The 9,205-nt window shown below is 31.6% G+C and overlaps 1 protein-coding gene across 1 annotated transcript; it reads right to left on the bottom strand.

Annotated features, from left to right (window-relative positions):
• Nucleotides 1–245: 245 nt before the first annotated feature.
• OSR1 (odd-skipped related transcription factor 1) lies at nucleotides 246–7,087 on the bottom strand. Its single transcript, XM_053708937.1, has 4 exons — nucleotides 6,907–7,087; nucleotides 3,214–3,276; nucleotides 2,032–2,717; nucleotides 246–1,245 (listed from the first exon to the last, which is right to left on the bottom strand). The coding sequence occupies exons 3-4, from the start codon at nucleotides 2,673–2,675 to the stop codon at nucleotides 1,113–1,115; spliced, it is 777 nt and encodes a 258-aa protein (XP_053564912.1). The 5' UTR covers nucleotides 2,676–2,717; nucleotides 3,214–3,276; nucleotides 6,907–7,087; the 3' UTR covers nucleotides 246–1,112.
• Between the last annotated feature and the right edge of the window lie 2,118 nt (nucleotides 7,088–9,205).

Below are 9,205 nucleotides of genomic sequence, written 5' to 3'. Positions count from 1 at the left end.
GTGCAGCAAATAAACATGTTAAAAGGGCATTATATATATATATATATATATATATATATATATATATATATATATATACACACACACATAATTAAAATGTTTGTGCATAATTGGTATGTCTGTCATAGCAATGCAGTAACAATATAACACCTCACATTTTTAATTTAGATCCACTGAGTGAATATATATATATATATATATATATATATATATAATTCAAGTTTGATAAAAAAAAAAACAACAGGTTATTTCAACACAGATTTTATTTTAAAATCCAGTGATAAATGTAATTTATTAATCAGCATAAAGTGCCAAAAATCATACAATTTTGCAATATATATATATTTGGAATGTCAGCTGCTTAAAAATATTAAGCATGATTCAGCATTTTTGCATAGAAATACAGAAAATACAGACAAAATCTTAACAGTTCAACCAGCATGCACAATTTTTTACCGACAGCCATGGGATCTTAAATACACTAAACTCAGATCTGAATTGTTTTTGCTTTCCCTCTAAATTTCGATATTGTCCCACAACTAAATTGTATTTGTTTAGCATATATTTGATGATAAAACACAAGGTAAGTTCAATTTATAGCTAACATAGGTTTAGTAAGGTGACATTTAACCATGGCAGTGTATACAATAAGGTTAATACCTTTAACTCTTTCTAGTCAGTGCATTGTTGTTTAATGCACTGAGTTTTTGAAAAATAAATGAATGACAGTGCTACTGCTTTAAAGGGTCCCAGAAGAAAAAAAAATATTTTGATAGAAGACGCCATAATTAATTCTGTATTTCCCCCAATCATTGGGGTGCATTGTCAGTTAGATCTGCTTTATATGAAAAGTCACTGCTGCAACTTACTAAAGGAAAGTTTTACATCTTTAATATGCAACAGACTCTTTGCATGAGCGCCACCTGTTGGCTGAGATATATTGCTGCCAACAACCAAGCTTTGTCCCACTGAGTCTTGTTCCAAAAACACATCATTTCGTATCCAAAAGTTAGAATTTCAAATTCTCTTCAAACTGAATAATATCTTCTTGTGTTTTAAAACGTTCATTTAAATAGCTTGAAATAGTTATATACATATATATATATTTAAGTTTATTTTATTTTTGAAGGTTTGAGCTCTTTGACTTGTGTGTGAAGTGTTTTATGGACAGCAAGAGTTCTTGACTGACAAAATCCTTTCCCACATTCTTGACATTTGAATGGTTTTTCTTTAGAATGAATATACCTAAAAAGAGAGAACACATAAAATGAGTGAATAACCCCAATACACTATGCAGTCACCAGTTTCCATTTACAGTGTATAAAAGAGAAGAAACCACATATATTATTGGGTCAAATATTATATTTTATTTATGAAACCAGCTAAAATGTAATATACATTATTAATGAAAACTACATTTTAGAGACGGGGCACATGAAAGATAATATTTTGAAATCCATTCAATCCAGAAAGCTTTAGGATGCTTTATGTACTTCATCAAAATAAATCCAAAATGAACAGTGTTTGCAATACACATTTTTGTAAAGATCCACTGTAATTGACATATCACAAAACAAATAAATAGAATTTCCAAACTGGCATTACATAAAAAAAAAAAAACATGTTTTATGCATATAAAAGTGGAGCAAAATACAGATGTGTGAAAAATTGATTTCAAGTAGAAAGTCAATGTCATCTGGCTGATAAGGGCGACATACATACATTTTATTCATGGATATGGACAATTTTCAAGTTTGTTTCAAATACTCTCCTTAGATGGAATAACTTCAAAAATGACAAAAAAAGTCCCTCTAAATAACATAATATGCATTATGGGAAATTGTATTTATTAAAGGGACATGAAACTTGGGTTTTGCATCCCTTTAAGATTTCAAGTGCTCTGCTTAATTAAATTACGTTTTCAAAGGAGTCAATGGTTACATACTATGAATTATATGAATGAATTTTGATAAAGTATTTACATAATACCCATTATCTAATGTGACTTGAGTGCTTATGATTTCTTGTTACCTGTGGTCTCTCAGATGGTCTTGTCTTCTGAATGCTTTGTGGCAGATATCACAAGTATATGGTCTCTCGTCTGTGTGGGTTCTCTCGTGGATCAAAAGGTTGTAAGACTTGGTGAAATGCCTCCCGCAGAATTTGCACACAAATTCCTTTTTGGTTTTTGAGGGTAATCTGCCCCTGGTGGGTTTCTTTTCAGGAGTCAGTTTTGTCACATCCAGGAGAGCGTTCATAGCTGCTGGGGAGCCCTGCAACTCCACTTGACCCAGTTTACAGTGATCCTCCTGGGTAGCTGCCACTGCCAGATTGGCAAAGTCAAATCTGGGTTTGCTTTTAAGGGATAAGTTCGATGAGTCTTGCTTGGGATGTATAATATGAGGGAATAGGGGGAAAGTTGGAAGATGGAACCTGCTGTCCATTAAACTAGAAGCTCCTGGTACTTTGGAGAATGAAGATCTGGGCAGATGGAGAGTCGGGTATCCAAGAGTCCATTGGTGGAGGTGCACAGCATGAAGGGCACTGAACCCGTAAAGGTTGGGTATGTGGTCTGCAGGTACAGGGAGACCATTGAAAGCTTGCAGGAAGGAGTAGTTTGTAAGTTGCAGAGATGGGTGGATTGGCACCGGGGCAGGAAGCGTCTTGCTCCCCATCCTCGCCACAATGGCACTTGTTTAGAAGTTATTCCTCTTGATCTAGGGAAAAAAGATCAATAAATGTAAATACAAGTGTGTAGACAAGCATACATTTATTTAAAGCAAGTGTGTGCAAGTCTACTTGTATGAGCTCATTTACCCTGAAATGTTAAACTATCTGTGAAATATGTAATGATTGTAAGGGTAATATATAATTATTCTGATTTTTAAATAAATAAAAAATATATATCTGCTCCTGTGTGATTTTGTGTCTTTCTATTCTCTTCATGTTTTTCATCTTTAAAACTCAAATTATTTACATTTATAATAATTTAATGCTATATATTCATTATGTATCATTACCTGAACATTTTATTCTAAGTGCTGACACAGAGCTATGCAGTCTATTGCTAACCAAACCACACACACTTAACATGATACTGGAAGGGAATTTAGACGGAGAACAATACTTTGTAAAATGTGGATTCCAATTATTGTGTTTATTTAATAAATCACTTTAAACTGAAGAGAGGCCTACTGAATAGCAGCATCTTACCAGCTGAAATGAATTGTGTGAATAAGCAGTAGGAATGGATAATCTTGCACTTCTAGTCGTATCCTGTAATAAATAATAAAAATAAAAGATTAATAAATTGATCTAATTTGTGATCATTAATATCTGTGTATTTACTTTAAATCAATATAAACACCAAAGCCAAAAATAACAAGAAAATTAGCCCATGTCAATTCAGTTAATACACATGTTAATTATGAGCATAAACCTACTTCAAAATCATTCAATTAATACTTATAATTGTTCCCCTCCAAATACCGTTAGTTCTTAACTTAAATCGAATGCTGTCACGTATTTAGGCTCAAATATAGTTCAACAGACATAGGAAACCCAGATTTTGTTCCCCATATATGTTACAGAACCCCCCCCCCCCCCAACAAAAATAAAAAAAAATATGAACTACACTGACGAATATAAAATTATATATTGCACAAGTTGCTTGTTACACTTTGCCAAAGTTCATAAACAAATCTTATTTTGTCTAGTTTGTAATAGTCATATTCACAAAACAAAGCAACAAACTCATAGGACAATGGAGCAAGAAAATGATTAACAAAGAACAAATAAAGTTAAAGTATATACTAATTAGAAGATAACAATTAATAGTAACAGAAATATTAACTAAGGGATTTTTTGTTTTTGTTACAGCCAGTTTGAGAACTCTACAGTCCTCTAGAGTTGAATGTGAGAATTATTTAGCAGGGACAGTTTTCCAACCATTTTTGAGTAAAACGTGTTTCTGTTGCATTTTGTTATTAAAACCTTTTGACTATTTTTGTTTTGCAAATCTCCATATATTGCTAATGGTTATGAATTTCTTAGTTGTATGTCATTCACCGTGAAAAAAAAAAAGGTTAAACAATGTACATAATTAGTGATCACAAAAACTCTCTTCTTGTCAAACACCTTCCTTTTGTACTGAAATACAGTTTCTAAAGTCATCTTACAAAATGTTTAGTATCTGTCAATCTATTACAACTTGATTGCACATCTTCGAGTTTAATATGTTGCCAATATCTGCAGAGCTTTTGTTTAAAATAGATACAAAGCCAATAAAATGTCAGCCTCCTTCTAACCTGACCCCCAGTTCCTCAACCTATGTGGGTGTTTAAAAGAATTGAATTTACCTTGAGAAAGATAGTGACTGAGTTATCTGCACCCATGGCAATAAAAGCCACAATTCTAAACAGAAGGCTTGGCTGCTGAGTAATTGAGAACAGACCACTTGTGTACTGACATAAGACTGAAACAAAACCCTCTCTGCCAAGATAAATTTACCCTGGAAAATGGGATCATAAACTTGAAAGACCGCATCTGTCCTCAGACTTCTAGATCTTTATGAGGTTTTTAAGTTTACAGAAATAAACTATCCTTTGCCATTGTGTTAAAGTAGGATGAAGATAAGTTCACCTTTAAGTGCCTTTATTTGCAAGATATAATTCAAGGTGTCTTTGCTGTAAAGGAATTGTAGTATGACAGAAAATAAACTTTCTGAAAGCCCTTTCAACAAGCCTCAATCTTACAACTAATTGGTTAGGTCATAAATGAGTGTCTTGCTAATTTCAGGCTTACGGTGCGGTCACTTCGACTGCCTTATAGCCTTTATATATTTTCTACCCCAATGAAAACAAAGAACAATAAAATAGTGACATAAAATAGCAGATATTTTTTTACACCAGTATAAACATAGACATAATTTGCACAACACACCAGTTATCCATTTAAAATATAAATGTCTTCATATTAATTAGGGAAACTCTGATTCTGGAATGTTTATTCAAATGGTATATATATATATATATATATATATATATATATATATATATATATATATATATATATATACACACACTATTTCGTCTTGTATATGCTTGGAAATTGACAGAATTTAGACATATATTCTGAAATACGTGTAAACATAAACAGTATTTTACAAATAAATTACAATAGTAACACAAGGCAAGAAATATACTGCAGAACTGAGAATATGCCCTGGAGAGCTTGCACTCTATATTTACATGATACAGGTGAAAAAAAACGGTGAAGATATACTGATGGATTTTTATTTATATATATATATATATATATATATATATATATATATATATATATATATATATATATATATATATACATACTTTTTATTTCAAATCTGTTTTATAATGCGGAGTCATATATATTAAAAACCAGATGTTGATATATATGAAATCGATGCTTCTTTACCACATTACTACACTGAGACATTGATTTTAGATTTTTGTTGCTACCATAACAATCCATAACATCCAGGATCTAGAGAATAGACAGTAGAAACCTTTGAACTTTTTCAAAATATAAACATCCAACAACATTGAAAGTTCAGGAAACTCAGATATGGAAATATGGTACATCCCACATCCTCTACAATCTTCGTGTAAGATAGGTCTATAATTAAATAAAATGATAATTGTTTTTTTCTCATTTTAAAAATAAATGGTTTTTACAGATAATGAATAATTGGTCCTTTTATTTAATTAGCTTAATTAGCTTTTAATTTATTGGAACATTTGCTAACTCTGCATAGTTCACATGCACCTGTCTTTTCAATAAGAAGTTAAATAAGTGATTTTAGATTAAAGTATAAAACTAAAATCAGACTGACATTAGTACTCTACATAATGAATAATGCAAATAAAGACAACAGATACAATATTATAAAACATAAAAACAGCATATGTTTGCTTTACCTATTGTCAGCATCAAACATATAATTTACAAAATTATTGGGAGAGGACGGGGCAAAAAATAGCATATTCTTCTTGCATTAAAGTGATAGATAAAAACAAATACTCTCAAGTCTAATATTTTACTATAGATATAAATCATTAGCTACAAAAACGAATCCTCAAATCCTATATTACCCCACGGACATGATCCACCTACTTGTGAGGCAGCTCTGCAAATGTCAGTTTATCAGCTCTATTGGAAAAAAATGCATTTTTTTCCCATTTTGCCTGTATTCTTAATAAATCTAGTGACTCAGAATCATTTACTTTATACATATATTATATTATAATAGTGTGCCAAAAATAACTGTAAATTGATATATAAAAATCCTAAATAATCCTATGGACCTAAATCACTTGTAGCTTATCTCTGAAAAGAATCAACTCTGTTGTATATATAAGTATGTATATAAATATATATATATATATATATATATATATATATATATATATATATATATATATATAATTATATGGATATTATTTGCTTTCAGCTACATACATACAGATTGTGGTGACTTAGTATTTGCATTTTTATTGAATCCAGTAACTTGCAGCCTGCTGAATAAGTTAGCACAGATAATCTGACTTGTTCACAACACTGTCCATAATCCCTTGCCCTGCATGATGGGCTGTGCTGCGGTTTACTGCTTCATGGTATCTTCCAAAAAAAGTCATCGCATACTTAGTATTAAATATGGTTTAAGATTCCTCTCCGGCATGGATCTAAACAGGAGCCAACTACATTTGGATCCCCATATAGTAAACTGTACTTAGATAACTTGCTAGAAAATGAACAGTGACACAATACAATTTGATGCAGTAATACAATGAAGATTTGGCTACAAACTTGCTATAAAGAGGTCATCCCCATAGTGATGTGTATAAGATGTAAAGGAATGGTGCTTACCTAATTCAGGTGGGCGATCCCACGAAGTTGGTGGAAGTTGGGTGTCTTGGTTTAATCTCAGACTGAGTTCCAGTGAGTAAGCCTGTGCCCAGGAGCCAGTGACTGGCATGCTCTAATCAATGCTGCTGACTGGGGTTCACTGTTCACTTCCAGGTGTCCCACAAACCAAAATCTCCAAGATCTGTTGTTCCTGCAACTCCAACAAGTCGCTCTGAAACTCTACTGAACTGCAGCAGCCTACTTATTTCAAGCAGCCAGCACGCATGCGCAGCTGCACTCATCAGCCAGCCCCTGTGAGTTACATGGGAAGAAAGTTTCAATCAACTGACTCTGCAGACTCTCAACTTGTTCTCTGTTCTCTGACTCGACAGTAGGTCCTAGACCTAAAAAAAACATACACTGAACACACCAAACACACTTGACTGAGGAAACAAAACTAGATGTGTTTTTACATTAACATAAAGTGCTGTATTCTGCAAATAAGTAGCATTTGCTGTATTTGTAAATACACTAAAAAAAAATCATTACATATTTACTGACCATCAATTAGAAACTGCACATATAAAAGGTTAATTCCATGCTAGGCAAGTGTCTTCTGTACATGTTTGTCCCTTAGTGATTTTATTTAAACCAAATATATTTCAATACCATTTTTGTTAAAAATAAACTCTTCTAATGCATATCATATTAACAGTATAACAATTAACTGGGGGAAATGTAAGCAGGTGGTACGTTTATTATTAGTTTTATTTAGCATAATGTAAGACAATATATAAATTAATATATGCCTCAACATTTTGTTGGGTAAATTAATTTATTCAGTTCTTCAGAAAATGTGAAAAAATCTTTCTTTTTTTTTTAAATTAAGATGCAATTCTATTAAAGATTATCAAACTGTAAATACATTTCATGTAGTAAAATGTATATTTATATTTCATTACAAAACTGTAAAGGGCATATTCACCTGGAAATATAATTATCACTGCAATAATAAAACGCACTGAACTAAAAATTATACTATGTGTCAAAATATTATAATTTAACTTGAACTCTTTAATACAAAAAAAAACGTTTTTATTCGTTTAAATGTACTTCGTAATGATTTCAACATCTGCATTAATATTTTGTTTATTTAAAAAAAAAGTAATTTCGCTTTTTATAAACCAAATATAAAATATCCTCAAAGGAATACAATTATAATACTATTTCTAGTATTTTAAATATTAATGCCTCTTTTGATTTGCCCAATTTTTACACTTTAGCTATTATTTCAGAAAAAAAGAATAGCATCTGTATATTATTTTATCCACAGACAAGTTTGACACAATCCATATACGCAAATGGCACATTTCAATTGCATTTTTTTCACATCTGCAGTTGATACACTTTGTATTTCGCTGTGAAATATTAGTTTGATGCTTAGTGGACATAATTAAGAACGAAATGTTTGGAATTATTTGGAGTCCCCAGGGCTCTCTGATAATCCCAAACCACACTGAGCACTTGAACCAATTTGATTCCCTCTTACTGTAGTAACCTGATCCACAAATGGATTTTGGTCCCATGTTTGGTTTAGTTAGCAATGATGTTATGATCATTTGCATTATGTCATCTCACAACACTGCAACCTAACACTGAGTACAAGGAATCCTCTAAAATTGTTAATTGGAGTTCCTGGGGAATACACACTTCTTTGTCTAGATCTCAGCACCCCTGTTATCTGAGAGATTAGGATTGTTATCACTGGGAGGGCAGCCTAATAGGGATCACATTCAGCAACTGCTACAGGAGTATATGGGGATCACTCAAGTCACAGTGCAAGGGACTTTCTCAAAGTGCAAAAGGTGAAGATATAATTGAATTATTTAAAACTGTTTAGGATGCAAACTCCAAAAAAGAGCAGGTACCTTTAACTGTCGTTAAAATGTATTTTATGTGAAATATACTCATGTCAATTGCTGATGCAGGACACTGGTTATATAATATTTCATTATTGTGATTACAGAAACATTTTTTGTTTTATTTATTCATAATGAATTTTCTTATTAGGCAGGCACATACAGAGATGCAAATTCATGAAAATTTACATAGAAAAACACATAGATTAATATATGGAAAGAAGGAAAGAAAATATATTTTTTATCTTTCATTTTATATGCAAACATGAAACAAGTATTGCAGCAAGTAGTGAATTAGTAAATGATTTATTGACAATACATTAGTAAATGGTTGATTAATAATACACCTTAAAGGTTATATTTCCAGTGTTTTACTTCTTCCTTATATCTGATTTATTTAC

The sequence above is a fragment of the Bombina bombina genome, chromosome 4 (assembly GCF_027579735.1).
Source record: "Bombina bombina isolate aBomBom1 chromosome 4, aBomBom1.pri, whole genome shotgun sequence".
NCBI classification, from domain to species: Eukaryota; Metazoa; Chordata; class Amphibia; order Anura; family Bombinatoridae; genus Bombina; species Bombina bombina.
This window is presented reverse-complemented; position numbering and strand designations above follow the sequence as displayed.